The sequence below is a fragment of the Eschrichtius robustus genome, chromosome 12 (assembly GCF_028021215.1).
Source record: "Eschrichtius robustus isolate mEscRob2 chromosome 12, mEscRob2.pri, whole genome shotgun sequence".
Taxonomy (NCBI): Eukaryota; Metazoa; Chordata; class Mammalia; order Artiodactyla; family Eschrichtiidae; genus Eschrichtius; species Eschrichtius robustus.
The window spans coordinates 70,021,480-70,041,223 of NC_090835.1; the positions used below are offsets into that span (position 1 = coordinate 70,021,480).

Here is a 19,744-nt window from a genome sequence, read left to right on the forward strand (position 1 = left end):
TAGACAACTCGCACATCTTGTGTAAGGTGTCTATTCCCCACAGGGGTCCCTGTCTACCCAGTCTCCAGACCATTAGAGGTAACAGCCCCACTCCTCACACCTCAGATCCACAGGAGTAGGGTTGTAAATCCTTCTCCCACAGCCTGCCTTTGTAATTATAAGTTTGAGTAACCTGAGAAAAAGCTTTGGAGCTAATGCCTTCCTGCTTCTAAGCAGGCATTTAGAGAGAAGCCATGGGAATGTGACTCTGGCTTACTTTGGCTCTCCTTTCCTGCTGTTGGTCATTTTCTTGGGCCAAAGGCGTGAGGGAAATCATGAAAGCCCAGTCTTTCTCCCCTTTCCCTTCTGTCTGCTGCCAGGCACTTGGATAAATGGGAAAAAGAGCTGTGGAGCCAAGTTCCAGTTGTGCCTTTCTGTATTCTCCTCCCAGCGTTTCTGACTGAAGGGGTCCCTTTGCCCAACTGGAAAGACTGCTGGGTAGCCAGAGGCAGGCTTTTAATTTGTTTCATTTAAGATGAGGAAGCAAAAGCACAGAAAGACTGTGACTTGCCCAAGTCATGCACTGAGTCACTTGGCAGAGCTGAGCCTACATCCCAGATGTTCTGATAATGTGTTCTAAACTTTAATCTCACGATTGCACACTGTTTTGAAAGTCATTGTCAGAGTTATCAACCACAGTGTCAGCCTGAAGGAGTGTTTTCTTTTGCTCTATGAAATGCAGAAAGCTGGGTTGGAGTGAATCAAAGAAGATATGGGATGATGCTTTTTTGTCTTAAATGCATTTGCTTAGAAAGATTGGCTGATAGAGAGGACATGGGGCAAGGGAGTGGGGTTGGGGAGGAACTCGGTTTATTAATGAATAGTGCTCATGAGACTGAGATAGCAAATGCATTCCCTCTCTGGGGGTGGCCACTAGCAGCTCTTTCTCAGTCTTCTCGCCCACCCTCAGCCATCTGCCCTATAGGTGTGTGCTGTTAGTCACAAGAATTTCTAAAAGAAAAAGTGTGGGTAAAATGATCGTGTTTACCTGTCATTAATCCATCTTTTTTTTTTTAAAGAAAGAAACAACACTAAGTGCCTGACCTAATAATGAAATGTCTTTATCTTATGTGATATAGGGCACATCGTACATTTCAACAGCTCTAGTATAGAGTTGGGCATAATAAAATTGAGTATCAGAATACAGAACTTAAGTAATATTGTATTGAGTATAGAAATAAGAAAATGGTGTTTTTTTTCTCCTGCATAGTTATGGCTAGTGCATAAAAGTAATTTAAACATTGAAAAGGGTAGACAAGATTAATTTGATGTTAGTGATACTGCTCAAGTACTAGTTTATCTTAGAAGCACATGATTTGTGGAACACATGATACATAAATAACAAAGCCAGGTGAGTAAAATGGTTTAAAGCTTTTCAAAGTGAAAAGAAAAATTCATTAGCGGAGGAATGTAGTAAACAGAGAAAGCTAATAGCTATTTTCGTTACTCCTGAAAAGTAGTGAAGAAGTGATGCCATTATTTACTGATTGATGGAATTCAGTCAATAAATAATAGGACATTCTGAGTAAGAGAGCGCAGTAATAGATGGGCTGACTGAGAACAAGTTAGCATGTGCCATGAGAAAGGGGATAAATGGGTCACAATGGATGTAAGGAGAGAGAATTTTTTTTATTGGTGACCCAATACCTATAGTAATCAGTGAAAGGACAAAAAAAAATCATATTAAGAAAGCAAAAGCCCTTTCACTGACTCACTCTCACATTTTTCTCTGGAAATATTTTCTTCCTAACTTCCCGACAAAAAGGGGATATAATAACCTATTTGACTAAAGGAGACAAAAAAAAAAAACAAAACAGAAAATGTGCAGGCCAAGTTATTGTTCACAAGAAAGAAGAGAAAGGTGACAGGATTTTAACATTTAAAACCCAGCTGGTATTCCTATTGCTGGTTTACTTATTGACCCCCTTTTGTTCTTTCTCTTGGCATGCAAAGTAGTTTGTTATGTAATTTATTTAGAGGTAAATCTAAACTTTATTGAGAATGTTAAAAGAACTTCATACCACCTTTTGAATTTGCTGGCTTCTGTCTTTGGGCCAGGGAGCATGAACGGCAGGTTGGAGCTCATGGCCCCAGCTCTTTCCTAATAGCCAGCCTTGAACGTGTGTTTATAGTAATCTGACCACTAGGGAATCTGAGTTCAGAGGATGAGCTAAAGTGGAAAAATCATTGAGGGAAGCCACAAATAAGTGAAATTACTTGATTCGGGTACTTACTGAAAATGATGCTACAACAGAAGGAGAGAATTAATAGATAACAGCAAAGGGAATATGAAAAGGCTTTTATTGTGTTGAGGATTTTAAAAATCCCATCACTCTACTTTAATAAGCAACACATGATAAACTAACAATTCTTGTAGTGTTTGTGTTAAAATTGATGGGACAGCTAAATGAGAGAAGTTTAGAGTACAACTTACCTACGTGCGCATACATTTGGAAGGCCTCATAGTTCTGCCTTTGTCAGATACTTGCAGAGTGTTTTGCCAACTTCCTCCAGGATGTTTGTTAAGCAAAAGTCAGTCTGTTCACCTGTTAAAGAGACTTGTGGGAGAAATCATTGTGGCATGCTGTAATACTGTCAGCAGCTTGTGACTTCTGTTTTGTCTCTGCCATTAGCTTCTAACTTTCCCCCCATCTCCCTGTCACTTACCATTGTGTGTTTGTGGCATGTATTTTAAATGTATCACTAACTACTGTCTTTGAAACTTGGTACTGCTTATCAACCCACATACCACCTTGGTCTTACCTTAGGAGGGGTGGTATTTTAGAGAATCACCTAAACCTGTGCCACAAAAATTTAACCTCTACCTTAAATGGATATGTTGGACATTTTATTATATCCAAAGTTGAGTCAAAATTTTCTGAATCCTCTCCATTTACCCCACAAGCAAACACGTTTTGGCCATCAGTACTTGAAAACAGTTCTCTGGCTGGCATCCTGGATCCAAGGGGCAGTCTCTTTCCAGGGAGCCTAAATATTTAATGTTAAAGATGATGCTAAAACCAAAAGAAAGTTTTTCTTCTCCAGATGGCCGGTCACTGGCTACGTGCCTACTAACTCTCATGCCATTCACAGAAGCATGATTTCATATGCAGCCTTGGGCTCTGGCCTGGGGTGGGTGGGATGGGTGGAAGTAGGCTATTTGTTTGTTTGGGGGTGGCTTTTTGGCCTTTTTTTAAAACTTGAGTTGAAATTTATTTTTCGCACTGTATGCTTAACAACGCCCTTGACTAGGCATCTAAGATATTAACCAGCTTCAGCAGATTATGCGTCTGACGGGGACTCCCCCTGCTTATCTCATTAACAGGATGCCAAGCCATGAGGTGAGAACAAATAGACTGTGCAAGGATATCTAATTCAGAGGGCCACATTCTCATTTTATTGCCACTGTATAACCAACACAGTTTTCAATGTCACTGAATGCTTGCATGTGCCTTGAGGGCTACTAAGGCAAAGACTGCCTATGTGCTATTACAGAATGTTGACATTTGGGATAAAACGTCACCCAATCCTGTGAACTGAGAATATAATTTACAGGCTTGTACTTAGAAAATGATGTTACTTTTATATTTGAGTTTTATGAATTTAGTGCTCAAGAGGAAGTTGGTGTTTTCCTAGGATTCTATGCCTACAGTCAGGGTATGCTACCATCTAATGATTTTCAGCTGGAGGTGTATTAACTGAAGGCCATTAACATCCTTTCCTATTCATCCATTTTTTTAATGACCGCAAGAAGAGTCTTCATTTAAAAAGAAAAAACAAACAAACCTATAAAATGTCTAATGCTAGTAAGTACTATATTTAAAAGAAAATATGCAAATAATATAAATAAATTATGAACACTTAGATAGGGTTAGGTGCCTTTTTTACCAATGCTTAACTACTTAATCTAACTCTGGTTTTATCATCAGAGATGATTGGGGCACTTCTTTCTAAGGTGCCCTTAATCTTTTTGGGAATCAGGTTGGCAACACAGCTTTATTCAGGTGGTCTTTTTATTTATCTTATTATAGGGAAGATTGTTCTCTGCATGAGACAGGTCTCTTAACTCTGTTTTCCATTCATTCTTTTATCTACATGCTCAAGTAGGAAGGGATAACAGGCATGTCGATAATTCAATTCCTAGAGCTTTCTTTTCAAATCAGAAAGATTCTCAGCTGCTTTTCAAAGTGGGCCTCTCCTGCTTGCTCTGCATACAATGACTAAGAATGTGAAGTTATTAAGAGGTACAAACTACTATGTATAAAATAAATAAGCTACAAGGATAGGTTATACAGCACAGGAAATATAGCCAATATTTTATAAATAACTCTAAATGGAATATAATCTATAAAAATTTGAATAACTGTTATATACCTGAAACTAATATAATATTGTATTATATGTGTTAATATTATAGATATAATTTATATATATATATATAAATTTTAAAAAGGTGACGTTGCCCTAGCAGCTAGAACTATTTCTAACCTGTATGTGTGTGTATATACGTACATACATAACTATACGTGCATACCTTTAAAGAAGTTTTACCTCAGCTACTCAGATAGACTGATAGTGGGATTTATTCTTTGAAACAGGGAAGGTCATAAACTTACTTTAATACCTAATATCTGAAGCATGCATTTATGAGTTACATTTGTGTTTATATGATTATTCTCAAGACCAGTGTTTGGTTTTGCCTTGATTAGAGATGTCAGTCCTTCAAAGTATTTAGCACCTTAAGTTCCTTAGAATGAAGTCCAGAAATTGTCAGGCTTTCCTTTCTAAAGGCGACAGTGATAGCAGCTAATGTTTATTTGAGCTCTCCCTCTGAACCAAGTACCACGCTAAGGAGGTACTGCTTTGTTATCGCTAGTCCTCACTCCAGCCCTGTGAGGTAGGCACTGTTATTAACCCTGTTTTATAGATGAAGAACTCAAGACTTAAAGAGAATAAGTAATTTACCCAAAGTGGTAAAGTCAAGATTCAAACTCAGGCCTGTCCCACCCCAAGGATCAAACTTATAAAACCTATATTGGTATATAAATTTTTTGTGTGTCAAAATTTTAGTTGGAAGCTCTCATGAGTTTTATCTTGCTTGAGTATCACAATAACCATATGGTATAGGCAAGCCAAATACTAATATCTAATAGTAATACAAATATTTTACAGATGAGGTAATTGATATGCTAGTTAAGACTTGCCCAAGAAGATGTATCTTATAGGTGGTAGGGGAAGGATTTCTGCCTAGGCTGTGTAACTTATCCACGATTCTTTATTACTCTTGTTAAATTGGTTTAGTATTTTTAAAATGTGTTTGAACCTCTTAGAATAATATATATAATGCTTACGTTTACTTTCTGGTCACCATGAATATTTTGTTAGCAAGGCTTAATACTGATATCCTTTTCATATACTAAGAGTACCTGCTGAGATCAGCACCATCAAAAGACAGTTGATCCTAGACTTTCTTTGGGAATACCAATCCCTATGCCAACTGCAGCTTTTTTAGGAAGGCTGTCTCAGAAAGGTCTACTTCTTAGATATCTTTTTAACCTTCTGATCCTGTGACCAGAATGCTAATGAAAGGGAACTTAATTGGTTCGCATTTTTGTTCACTTGAAATTTAACTGTGAGAGATAGCAGGAGTAAATAAAGGTGCTGATCGTAAATAAGGAGGTTAGGATGGCAGTAAGAGAGAAGTATTTAAAGAATGTCAGTGACATTCATAAACATTGAAGCTAGCAGACCCTGTCAGTTAACACTCGTTCTTTGACATGACCCAGACTCTTTGAGAGCAGCAACAATACTGAACAAAGCCATTTTGAAAACCCTCTGTTTTACAGGCAAGAAACTACATTCAGTCTTTGACCCAGATGCCAAAGATGAACTTTGCAAATGTATTTATCGGTGCCAATCCCTTGGGTAAGTTGCCCATATCCTCATCTAATGGATTCAGTATCAATATATTCAATATTGGTTATGACATAAGTTAGGGATTTGAAGAAGAGTTTTTCCTTTTGACTAAATATCGTACCATTAATTAAATCTTGGAAGGAGGTAAATAATGCCATTTATTATCCGTGTTTGTATTGTCAGGTTTTTTTTTTTTCAGTCTCATGACATGCTTATATATTTATATGATCACAGAATTTGATGGGGGAAATAGGCTGGGACAGTGAAGAAAGGAGAGAAAGTAATGGGAATGCTAGGAGAACAGATTGAGGGATACAGGAGGAAACAGGAACAGAGAAAAGCCTGTGAGTCGTTCACCACTGCTGTTGGGGTTTTTGTTTTTTTTTTTAATTTATTTGTGTATTTATTGTATTTATTTTGGCTGCGTTGGGTCTTTGTTGCTGCACGCGGGCTTTCTCTAGTTGCAGCGAACGGGGGCTGCTCTTCGTTGCAGAGCGCAGGCTTCTCATTGCGGTGGCCTCTCTTGTTGTGGAGCATGAGCTCTAGGCCCGCGGGCTTCAGTAGTTGCGGCATGCAGCCTCAGCAGTTGTGGCACGTGGGCTCAGTAGTTGTGGCGCATGGGCTTAGTTGCTCCGCGGCATGTGGGATCTTCCCGGACCAGGGCTCGAACCCATGTGCCCTGCATTGGCAGGCGGATTCTTAACCACTGCACCACCAGGGAAGCCCACTGCTGTTGTTTTGCAGTGTCCCTCACTGAGGGAGAAAACAGCCGAAGCACAGATGGTGGTTAGTAGACCCACCCAGGTGCTCCCTGCAGTGTGCCCTTCTCTACCTACAGGTCCCGTCGTCCTCATGTACTTTTCCCTCCCCCTCTTCTCCTTTTGCCCTTAGAGACTTAACCATTCTCTCTTTGCGAAGCTAGTTTGCCACCCCAGACTTTAAGGAATGGCTCCATATTCCTTCCTGCCACCATCACTTCCAGGATCTTTGGCAAAGGGACGTAACAGTGGCAGCTGCAGGATGTGTACTGCCTTGGCTAAAATAAAGAGTTGCTTTGTTCCTTAAAACCAGGGGCTGATGTGTACTTTTTTTGGTCCCCAAAAGTGTTATTGCCTGAGTCTCTAATTCCCTGACTCTAGAAGACAGGGGACAGTGCTATTTAATGACAGACACAGAAAAATCAGACCAGGACCTCCCTATGACAGGAGGGGAGCAATGCTGTGATAATAGTACAATCAACCTTCTTACTTTTCTGAAGATTGTATCTTAGTAGTATGTTTTGTTGTTGTTGTTTTTTAATTTTATTTATTTATTTATTTTTGGCTGTGTTGGGTCTTCGTTGCTGCGTGCGTGCTTTCTCTAGTTGCGGCGAGCGGGGGCTACTCTTTGTTGCAGTGCATGGGCTTCTCATTGTGGTGGCTTCTCTTGTTGCAGAGCACGGGCTCTAGGCACGCAGGCTTCAGTAGTTGTGGCACACGGGCTCAGTAGTTGCAGCTCATGGGCTCTAGAGCACAGGCTCAGTAGTTGTGGTGCACGGGCTTAGTTGCTCCGCAGCATGTGGGGTCTTCCCGGGCCAGGGCTCGAACCCGTGTCCCCTGCATTGGCAGGCAGATTCTTCTTAACCACGGCGCCACCAGGGAAGTCACTTAGTAGTATGTTTTTAAATCTCAGTTTTGGTCATCCCTCTGCTTAAGGGTCCCAGCAGCCGGGCTTCAGGTTTAGTTTTATCCTTCTGAGAGCTGACACCCATGACAGCCTCTTTAGAAGTTGGAGTGAAGGCTAAGTGGCTTTACTTTTTTAAGTACTTGATCCACGGTGATTGTTTGAGAGCAGTTTAGTGTTACTGTGATAATTCTTACAATAGCAGAGATGCTCACACTCTTTGAAGTGTTAGGCAGCTATAGATGAGTCCCTGTCGGCCTTGGAGATGAGAGTATGTCGGATCTCAGCTGGATCACTCTCACATCTAAGAATAAATCCACAAACTCATCAGGGGTATACAGAACTCTGCTGGGGTTGGCTTGGGTTTGCATCTGCCCTGGTATGCTCTGATTGGCTTTGTATGATTTGTTTATACTGTGTTATCTAGTTCAAGGGTCTGTGAGACGCTCTCTTTGAGTTGTTAAGTACTGTAGGATGTTGGGAAATTACGCTGTGTGCCGGTCGCTTCCCTGTCTGTCATTCTGTTATGAGTTTTTTCATCATATCAGCTCACGTTTTAGACATGGCAGTGCTCACTGTTTGACTTCCTGATGGCTGACTCAAAGAGATTTGTTAATTCATTTTTCCGAGGAAAGGGGAATATGTGTGTGTCCCAGCAGCTTATTTGGGTCACATCTATCCTGATAGGTGTCCCCGTTCTCTGGAATCACGACATTTAAGCATTCAAAAGAACTGGATACCACTTAGTACTGCAGGCTGCTAGTGAGTTGAAGGAGGCTTGAGCCATCTGCTGCTCAGCACGGCAGTTCTCAAAATTTAAACAGACCTATCTGTCCACTGCCCAGTGATGTCATATAAAGAGTCTCTTCTTGCAGGCAGAACATGGTGTTACTGACCAGGAACTTGTGCCCAGCATATTAACCAAGAAGGAATATACTAACAGTGTAAATATTGACAGCTCTATTTTGTCCATTACTGACTTCATGTTTCACCATTATCCTCAAAACATGAAGTAAAACTTAAATTGCCCTTTGATGGAGTGTGTGTATTTGTATCTGTCAAGATCTTAGAGGAATCTTTTTCTTAACCTTGATCTTATTTTTTATCAAAGTATTGGCTATAAGGGCATGGTTCTTTTTACCCTGGGGGTGGCAAAGACTCATCATATGACCCAAACAACACCTGATAAGGTTATTTTTTCTAAGTAGAGAAGAAGAACATATATCTAGGCAATTTTCCCAGTGCTTTAAAGTGTAAACTTATGAACTTGACACATAAATATTCACTTTGTTCCTGTATTCCTCTGAAACCCACATTTCTCCTTTGGATTACTCTGGAATTGAGGCTGCAGGACAGGGGTCTTTTACATCCTCCAGTGTATGCAGCATGGATCTCTTCAGGAAACAGTCCTCCCCTTCACTACCCATCCCTGCCCCCTTCCACATTTAAGGAGACATCAATAATTTGCAAAGCCTCAAATGCCTTTGTTACACCAAAGTGATAACTGTCGAGATGTCATTATTTGTCCTCCCAAATGCCACCGTTCTGAAACTCAAAACATCCTCATTTGTAAGAATTATAAAAAAAACAAAAGAAAACAAAAAAACCCACTGTTTTGTGACCCCGTAATGAAATAGTTGCTGGGAAGGAAAAATCAATGGATGCTGAAAGCTGTAAGTGAAAGAAACTGATATTTACCTGGTGTATCCCACAGGGTACTTTCTTGGGGCAAAAAAGAAACATCTTAACCCAGTGATCAAATTTAGCTTCATTATTAATGGGACAAATGGCTTTAATGTACCATCAAGTACATAGCATCACCTATGAAATATTCTTTCCAAAAATATTTATAACCCAATTCTTACCAAATTTTCAGATCTAACAGGGTTCAGGAAATACAAGGAATAGAGGAAAACAAGGGTGTAGGTACATGATAGCACAAGACAACTGGGGGTGGGTATTTTCAGGTCAAAGTTAGGAAAAAATAGGGGTTAGAAGTGGGGGGATTATTTCGAGACTAAGGAAACTCAATCTAATGCAATGCATGGCCCTTAATTGGATCCTGGTTTGAACAAACTAGGTATAAAAAACAACTTTAGGGTAACTGAAGAAATTTTAACATGTACTGGATTTTAGATGATATTTGGGAATTATATATTTGTCATATGTAATAACAGTTTTATGATTGTATAGGAAGCTATCTGTATGCTGAAATATTTAGAGGTAAAGTTTCATGTCTGTCATTTTATTTTAAAATGGTTCGGTGAAAAATGTATGTATATATAGATAAAGAAATACAGAAGGTTAATTGTTGGTGGTGGGCATATGACTATTCACTGTCCTATTATTTTGTATACTGAAACTGCTCATAATGATTTTATCCAAATACCATGTCTCATCCACACACCCATAAAAAATCCTCAATTTGTTCATTAGATCCATCAGATGAATATTCACTTGCCTTATGTTAGTAATAAACAGAAAGGACAAAACAGTAAGAAACCGGCCCTACTTACCTCTTGTAGATTACTTTAGTTATGGGCTTTCATTCTGACATTTTGACCGTAGTGGTAGCAGTTGGACACTGACATTCCACAAAAGCTTGTTCAAACACAATCTGTTACTTTTTAAAATTCTTCTTTAGTAATGTATTCTTCTCTAGTTTTTTTTGGTTTTTGGTTTTTAGTTAATTAATTTATTTATTTTTGGCTGCACTGGGTCTTCATTGCCGCGCGCGGGCTTTCTCTAGTTGCGGCGCATGGGCTTCTCATTGCGGTGGCTTCTCTTGTTGCGGAGCACGGGTTCTAGGCGCGCAGGCTTCAGTAGTTGTGGCTCGAGGGCTCTAGAGCGCAGGCTCAGTAGTTTTGGCGCACGGGCTTAGTTGCTCCGTGGCATGTGGGATCTTCCTGGACCAGGGCTCGAAGCCATGTCCCCTGCAGTGGCAGGTGGATTCTTAACCACTGCGCCACCAGGGAAGTCCCAGTGATATATTCTTAAAAAACACAAAATCCACCCACCCATCCATACACGCATGCAAGCATGCACACACACGTATATGTTTAAAGGAGGAAAGGAGTAATATATCCTAGATCAGATACTTTGGAGAATTCTTTGTTTGGGTATGAAGGGTCAAAACTGTGTGTTTGCTTAATAAGGCATAAATTTTTGGTAACGTGTTAAAAACTCTTCTTTTTTCCTTCCAATCTGTGGTACTGATAGCTGTCGACTTGCTGGAGAAGATGCTTGTATTGGACTCAGATAAGAGAATTACAGCAGCCCAAGCCCTTGCACATGCCTACTTTGCCCAGTACCATGATCCTGATGATGAACCAGTGGCTGATCCTTACGATCAGTCTTTCGAAAGCAGGGACCTCCTTATAGATGAATGGAAAAGTAAGTCATAGCAGGATGAACATCTAGCTTGAGAACTTAGATTTAAAAATCTTTCCTAGGTGAACCACTAACCAAAAGCTGTGTGGGGGGGTGGTGGAATTTTTTCTGGTTACATCCAACTCGTTAAAACTTGTAATGAGGGTCTCTAATGCAGAATGAGTATGTTCCTCTGATGGAAACTGTCTGTTGTAGATGACGACACTCTGGACCTTTGAGATGCTTCTGTCTGGTCTGATTTTGTGCACAGCCCCTCACGTCTGCATAGAGCTTTGAGGTTCTCAGAATTTCTGCATTTATACCATCTCTCTGAGCTAAGTAGGGAATAGGGAATTTTTACAATGGATAGAATTGGGGCAAAGAGAGTTTATATTGTATCTCTTACCTTAGTCATAGTTAGGGATGCAGCCAGAAATGGAACCCAGGTCTGCCATGCCCAATCTCATATTCTCTCCATAAAACACAAATTCAGAACTCGAGTTAAATCCCAAAAGCCAGGATTATCTGTTGCTGTAGCGTGTGGGATTGCTTTGCTACTCTTGAGCATCTTCTCCAGAGCTTTAAAGAGGAGGCACTAGATGATGAGAGAAACAAGAAAAATGGTTCTTTTATATGTATCCTTGAACTTCTGTGTAATCACACGTTCCATTAGGATATTACACACAAGCAATGAGGCAATTATTTGAAATAGCCCATCGAACCAGCGGCCTGAACAGGGAGGAAGGATCTTGAGCTTAGAAGTTAGGGTGCTTGCCAGCAAAGTGAAAAGTCTAAACTCTCACATCGTACTTTTCCTTCCCAATTTCTAGGCCTGACCTACGATGAAGTCATCAGCTTTGTGCCACCACCCCTTGACCAAGAAGAGATGGAGTCTTGAGTATCTGGTTTCTGTTCCGTTGATCCCACTTCACTGTGAGGGGAAGGCCTTTTCATGGGAACTCTCCAAATATCATTCAAGTGCCTCTTGTAGCAAAGATTTCCTCCATGGTGGAAGGGGTGTGTGTGTGTGTTGTGTGTGTCTGACTTTGTGGAGGGTAAGAGATGATGAGCAAACTATCACAGTGACTTTACGTGGAGTGACAGATGCTCTGTGGCAGCCTCTGCTTGCTCTTGTTTGTGAGAGTCAGCTAGGCGGGCAAGAGCTGCCATCTTGTAGGGTTTGTTAAATGCAAAGTGAAAAATATTAAACATCCCAGACCCCAGTCATGCTTTTGCCATTTTGGCCTCTCCTGTGGCCCCACCTTGACGGTGGAGGTTAGACTTGACCGCATCCCACAGTGGCATAGAGAGAAGGCTCACACCTTCTGGCTGCTTCACACCTGGAGCTGTCCCTCAGTGATGCATCAGCGAAAAAGGACCAACTGGCTTCTGTGCACTAGTCTGTGATTAACTTGCTTAGTGTGATTCTCAGAACTCAGCAGCTGTACCTGAAACTATAAATATGTCTGTGCCTTAAAAGGAGAGAAGAAAGTGTAGTTGGTTAGGAGAGTGCAGCGGATGAAGTTCTGAGCCAGGCAAGTAGTCACGTTGTTGGACCGCCACTTGTGAACCCGAAGTGGCCAGGGAGCCTTCAGAGGCACCACGTGTGAGCGTGCGTATATGTGCTTCTCTCTCTTCCTCCCTCACGCCCACACCCCCAGCCGGGTGTCTTTGCCATTTCTCTGCATACCCACCACCTTCAGTGCAGAGGTTTCTTAAGTACTGGCCCCAGTAGTCAGAAGCTGGTTCTTGCTCTCAGTGTACTTCCTGCGTGCTCTTTATTCCTAGCAGAGTGATGATGTGTTTTGCACGTCTTGCTATTTGAGCATGCACGGTTGCTCGTCCTGTTCTCTTCGGGAGGCCCTGGTGCCAGGCAGGTTTGCCAGTGAAGACCTTGTGGGTAGTTCAGAATCCACGTCACCTCAGCTGATGCTATGGGCAAGTGATGTCATCCTCTCTTCAGCCCCCAGTGCTATTTTGTGTTGAACACAAGTGATACTCCAGGTGCTTTTGATGTGAAAACTATGAAGAAATGGAACAGATGGATGTATAGCATTTCCATTCTTGCCATCTGGTTTACAACAGACTATTTTTGGGGAGCCGTCAACCAGGAAAGATCAGGGCTTGTCCCAGGAATATCTCAGACTTTGGAGAACAAGTCATTCTCTTCACTCCCAATAACCAATGCTAAGAAATGCTGAAAATCAAAGTGAAAAATAAAAGCTCATGAGGCCAGAAACTCCTTTTGCTATCTTTGTCTAAATATGGTTATTTTTTAAAAAGAAAAGTAATGAGGTGTCTTTTCCACCCTTCTTTGGAAAAGGGTCTTCTTGGCAGCTTAACATTGACTTCTTGGTCTTGGTTTGTGGAGAAATAAATTTTGTTTCAGAATTTTCTATATTGCAGGAATCCATTGAGAATATGATTCCTTTTGATGGGGAGGAAGGGCAAATTATTTTAATATTTTGTATTTTCAACTTTATAAAGATGAAATATCCTCAGGGGTGGAGAAGAGTTGTTTTCATAATTTTCTGAATTTCAGGCATCTTGTGCTACATAAGGGCCCATATATTTAAACCTTTTGTGAAAGAAGAAAGCGTAGAGCCACTTCCAGTGTTGGCTGTGTGACAGAATCTTGTATTGGGGCCAAGGCGTTTCCATTTCTCTGTCACAGTGCAGTGATACCTGCACTCCAGAGGGACAGGGTAGGACCCCCAAGTGAACTGGAGTGAGGAGGAAGGAGGCAGCTGATGGTGATCACACCTCACCCGGGAGTCACCCGGAATTCGCCCCCTCTTTAAAGGAAAATGAACGCAGAGGCCTCATCTCCTTTATATGCAGTTCAAATCCTCGTGATCCACAGCAGGATGAATTTTATCAGCCATGTTTTGTTGTAAATGCTAGTGTGATTTCCTACAGAAATACTGCTCTGAATATTTTTTTCATAAAGGTCTTTGCACATGAGACCGTATACGTGTTAAGAGGCTGAATGCGCCAGGAGCCTGGACTCAGCTGGAGCCTGCCTGCGGAAGAGCTCCTTGGTTTCTGAGCATAATGCTCCCATCTCCTGATTTCTCTGAACAGAAAACGAAAGAGAGAATGAGGGAAAATTCTATTTTATTTGTACTCATGAACTTGGCTGTATTCAGTTATGCCATATAGGCTGTCATACAATACCACTGGTTAAAATAAAGCCTATTTTTCAAATTTAGTGAGTTTCTCAAATTTATTATATTTTTCTCTTGTTTTTATTTAATACACAATATAGCATTATATCAATTGTCTTTCAACTGTGGCCTGGCATATGTTTCTGACAGATCTTAATATTACTCCTAAAATGTAGAAAACATTTATAGAGCTCCTTGCTTGTACATTTTATGGTTAAGCAGGTCAGAGTCTTTGATGTGGATGGCCAAAGCAAAGAGCAAATAAATAAGGTATAACACTACAGGCTACACTTGGGTGTCAGAGTGTCCTAGGACAGGGGTCAGCACACTATGGCCCAGGGACCAAATCCAGTCTACCACCTGTTTGTGTAGCCCACTAAAAGTGGTTTTTACCTTTTTAAATGCTTGAAGTCAAAAGAAGAACAGTATTTTTGTAGCATGTGAAAAATAATGTAAAACTCAAATTTCAGTGCCCATAAATAAAAGCTGTATCAGAACACAACCACACGTTGTTTATGTATTGTCTGTGACTGCTTTTGTGCTACAACAGAGTTGAATAGTTACGACAGAGACCATATGGCCTACAAAGTCTAAACTATTTACTCTCTGACCCTTTACAGAAAAAGTTTGCCGACCCCTGGCCTAGGATTTCAGATTCCTCATCTGAAACATGAAGTTTGTTTAAATATGCTTGAGTTCTTTTCAGCTTTGACTTTCCAAGACTATCTGTAGAAAGTTATGCTTTTATTTTAAAATTGTAGGGAGAAGGTTGTATGTGTACATTGTTCATAGACTTTTGAGTAAATGTATTTGATGACTCTTGTCATATGGCCCTTGACAACAATATTCTTCAAAACTACTGGATTGCATCACAAGATTAAAGCGTCACGAGGTCTCACAGCTGTTCTCAGGGCCTGTGTTGGTGTGCTTCCTTCCTCAGTGGCCCCGGAATGCTGACTGACAGGGGTCCCAGGGTGGGTTGTGAGGCCCAGCCTGTGAGGATGTTGAGAGTGTGCAGCTGGGGGTTTTGTCCTGTGCTGTCTGGTCCCTGGCTGGCAGCTGGGAATGATGGCAGGGATAGAAGGCAAACCAAGCACAGGCTCTTGTCTTCGTTCTGTCCTCAGTGACTTCTTAAGGGGGTAAGAGAAAAGAGACCCAGTTGTGACATGTGATACATCAGCCCCTGTAAGGATCAGGCAATGGTAGGAAATATTTTGCCTTCCCATACCAGAATCAGCACTGTGACACAACCTTCCTCCCAGGCTGCTGAGAGCAAAGGGCCTGTTTAGCTCAGGGAGGGGGTTGACACCAGAAAAAGCTCACCTAAAAGTGAATCCACTTAAAACGGGGACCAGAATTTCATTGTATATGGTGGGGATTCGGGGAGAGAGGAAGTCTGATGGGGACTTTCATCATGAAAACCGAATGAAATTATAAAAGCTTGTAATTTTAAGAATATTCTTATAACAAAGAATCAAATGTTTGTTTTTCGAGTGAAACCATGTTTAGTATCCTACAATATTCTTTCCATCTGATTTTTACAGCATAATCAGAGAGGGAATGTTTTCAAAAATATTTGAGATCTGGGACTTTCCTGGCGGTCCAGTGGTTAAAAGTCTGAGCTCCCACTGTAGGGGGCACAGGTTCCATCACTGGTCGGGGAGCTAAGATCCCACATGCCACTTGGTGGCAAAAAAAGTAAATAAAAACTGAGATTTTCCTGTTTGCCTATGGACCTCAATCTCTTGATATTTACATTGTTCTTTTTTATAAGTGATCACCTTGGTGATCACCTTATCACCTCTCCCTTTATTGTCATCCTCTGAGTCTGCCAGATCCACATTTTTCAGTGGCTTTGCTTGAGATTTGAGCAGTTTTCTAGCATTATTTGTCAAGTTCATCAAATCCACTCTTTTGTAAGATTTGCAATAATTGCAATTAATCTGCATTATATTTGTGTCATTTGTCATATTGCTTACAATATAATCAATTAGAGACTAAGGAGACTAGAATGGGTAGGATAGGCACTTGGTGCCTTATCTTGTGCAGCACACACTGGGCCTCGCCCAGGTCCCAGCCCCCCTCCCCTGCTTCCTTATCATCTGGTATAGAAACGCACCTCCACCCTCCGGAGAGAAGCGGGCCAACGAAGGGCTACAGCAGCTACCTTCTTCCCTCCCTCAGCCTCTCTTCAGCTCCTCTCTCCATAGCTTCACGTCACTTCCTCTCCCTCTCTGTGGCACTGCTCTAAATGCACACTGCTTTCTCTGTCTCCTGGTCTTTGTGCGTGATATTCTCTCTGCCTAGGACCCCCTGCCTTCTCCTGCCTCACTCCTCTGGGCCAACTTTCCCTATCACTCCCTCTAAATCTTCCCTGAGCATCCCCAAGCTTGGATTAGGTGTGGCTTCTGTGTGCTTTTATTTTTGGTACTCATCTGCATTAATCAGTGGTGGCACTTGTCACATTGCTTTGTCATTGCCTGGTGTCTGTATCACTTGCTCAAGAGAAAAAAACATGAAGCTTAAGGACACAGACTCTGGAACCAGTCTGCCTGAGTTCAAATCCCAGCCTCTCTATCTCCTAGTGGTATAATCTTGGGCAAATTATTTTTCTCTCTGAACTTAACCTCACAGGTTGACAGTCCTCATTGTGAGGATTAAATGAGTCAAGATATGTAAAGCCCTTGGCATACAGTAAGTGCTCAATAAATGTTAGCTCAGGGCTGTATGTCCTTGAGGGCACAAACTCTCTTGTGCACTACAGTGTCCCCATCACCTAGCATGGTACCTGACGCACAGTAGGCATCTCATCTTTATTGACTGAGTCAGTGAATAACTATCATATTTTAATCACTTGCAAATCATCTTGTCCTGTTTCCTGTTTTTACAATCGACAGTCTGCAATAGCAAAGACCATCTAAAGAAAGAAACCAAATATGTAAAGATTATCTGCCCTAAGAAACCTTGCCGTGTGCAAGTTCCCAGTTTAAGAAGAGACAAGTGTTAGAATTAGTTTCTGATTCTCTTGGCTCCATCTTGCCGTGTAATTCAAGTTAGATGCACAGCAATTTAATGAATTGGAACAAGAATCAAAAGATTATTGAAGATGGCTAAGGGCCATGATCTAGATAATTTGTTTCCCCATCCATCTGCCACTTTAAAGTGGAAATATCAGGGAAAAAGAAGGGGAATTGGAAGTCATTAGGGTAACTTGCACCCTCATTCAGCCATTCCACAAAGAGCTATTGGGTAACTTTGATGTGTCAGGCACTGAGAACATGGGGAAAAAAATAAAGGTTAGACTCCTGCCCTCCTGGACCTGACGTTCCAATGGGGGAAGAGTCGTAAACAATGACTGTACCATTTCCCTGGCACCATAGAACAGAACCTCTGGGCGTCTTTTGCTGGTGGCCATTTCTGGGCCAGATGCACCTTTGATTTCACCTCCATGGCACTCAGCAGACAGGGAGTGGGATTTTCTTGCAGAGTCCTGGGCCTGTGTGTCCTCCTGGGTGTTACCTTGACCTCATCAGCTGGCTCCACTTGCAGGGCAGCCGACGCAGCCGTCTGTTGCCGGTCATGAGGTGTAACGTCATCGTCTGTGCCAGTGCATGAAGGCCCGTTTCAGCCCCACCATTGCTCAGGCGTGACCCAACTCGAACCCACAGCTCTGCCTGGTGACAGAGGCATTGCCTATGTGATAATAGCTGCTGACAAAGTGCTTGTGGTAGGGAGTATCCCCATCTGGAAGCTGTTCTCTCCCCTGACAAGCCCCACCCTGCTCCACACCCCACCCAGCCTCTCCCCAGCCTCCATGGGAGTCAGGTAGCCACTCCACGTGTTTCTGTAACTTGCACCAAGCTGACTAGTGTCAAAGCACCTACCATGTACTTTTTCTAACTACATATTATTATTCTTTCACGACACATGTAAAACATGTTTATTGCTGAAAATTTTTGAATGTAGCTAGGTAACATCTATTACCCCACTACCCGGAAATAATAGCTGTTGGCAGGTTGGTGTAACTCCTAAAAAATTTCCTAAATCTGTAAAAATATATAACTTTTATAAACACAGATGCATATAATTCAGTCATCTGCGCCAATAAATGGTATTGAAACAACTGGACACCTCCTTTCCTCCCTTTAGCTATAATCACTTCCAGGCAAATCAAAGATTTAAATGGAGAAAGGCGTTTGAAGCATGTCACAAAGCCCAGAAGCCACAAGGGAAAGGCTAGTGATTTTGACTACATAAAAATTGTAAAACTTTCATACACTGGAAGCAGTTTGGCAGGATTTAGTAAAAGTGGAAGCTACACATCCCTATGACCCTGTGTTCTACTTCTAGGTAATTATTCTAGAAAAACTTTCCCATATGGGCTCAAGGAAATGAGTATGGGGACTTTTCACTCAGCATTATCTGTAATAGCAGAGAAAAAAAAAAAAAAAGCCTGGCACAAACTTCGAAGTCCATCAATAGGAGAATAGGAAAGGGAATTCCCTAGTGGTCCAGTGCTTTGGACTCTGTGCTTCCACTGCAGGGGGCATGGGTTCGATTTCTGGTTGGGGAACCAAGATCCTGCAAGCCCCACGGCACGGCCAAAAAACAGAATAGAAAAATAAACTGTAGTGCATTCTTGTGACGAAATAGTACACAGCAGTGAGAACAAATGAACTAGCATGACTTTGCCTTCTGCCCTCCCTTGCTACCCGACCCCACCCCAGATTTCGTCTGTGTCCCAGGGACAACTGGCAATGTCTGGAGACATTTCTGTTTGTCACAGCTGGGGAGTGGAGGGTGAGCTACTGGCATCTAGTGGGCAGAGGCCAGGGATGCTGCTCTGATGCACAGGACAGCCCCTCACCCCCGCCACACAAAGAATTATTGGGCCCCAAATGTAAATGTCACTGGTGCCAAGGCTGAGAAGTCTAAGCTAGATTAAATCAACATGGGTGGATCTCGCCAACAATCTTGAGTGAAAAAGGAAATTGCAGAATTATCTAGCTTGATATTTTTATAGATACATGCATATATAGCACAAGTTAAAAGCACATATGGGAATAATATGCACCAACTTTCCAAATCTGGAACAATCCATCCAGGCATTTTTTTTCTCTTTATTCTTTTCTCACGATGCTGGAAACGTCTATTTATTGATATAGAAGATAAACAATACAGTGATAGTGTGTGCCCCCTTGCCTGCTTTATGTAGACTAAATCCGTCCATAATGGAATTATCAGGAGAAATGAGGTGCACATTTTCACCATTTTGATAGCAAATTGCCAACCAGTTCTAACAGCTGGTACCAATTTACGCTCCTACCTGCAGGTGACAGTGTGTTGTCATTTCCTTGTTTGCTCTGCCTCCCTCACTAGGGTATGAGCTTCCTGAGGACAGGATACATGACATCCATCCACGTCTCCTCCATGTCTTGATAGGTGCTCAGCAAAATTTGGTGGAATGGATTAAGGCTTTACAACACATTGCTGAGTATGTACAGAGGACAGAGAAAACTAAGACACTCATGCCCTCAAGAAACTTACAGTTTAGTTTTGTTTGAAAGTTAACTGACAGTTCAAGTCTAGGC

At 41.7% G+C, this 19,744-nt stretch overlaps 1 protein-coding gene across 3 annotated transcripts in view; it reads left to right on the plus strand.

Moving 5' to 3' along the window:
* The window catches only part of MAPK14 (mitogen-activated protein kinase 14), a 69,879-nt gene extending 55,682 nt beyond the window's left edge, over positions 1–14,197 (plus strand). The window contains exons 9-12 of one of the 3 annotated variants that reach the window (XM_068558795.1): positions 3,301–3,380; positions 5,886–5,964; positions 10,837–11,010; positions 11,817–14,197. In XM_068558795.1, coding sequence (XP_068414896.1) covers positions 3,301–3,380; positions 5,886–5,964; positions 10,837–11,010; positions 11,817–11,884 — 401 coding nt within the window. In that variant the 3' untranslated portion in view covers positions 11,885–14,197. Of the gene's footprint in view, positions 1–3,300; positions 3,381–5,885; positions 5,965–10,836; positions 11,011–11,202; positions 11,788–11,816 lie in introns of those variants that run through there. The other 2 variants (XM_068558796.1, XM_068558793.1) reach the window with 2 other exon arrangements.
* The last annotated feature ends 5,547 nt before the right edge of the window (positions 14,198–19,744 follow it).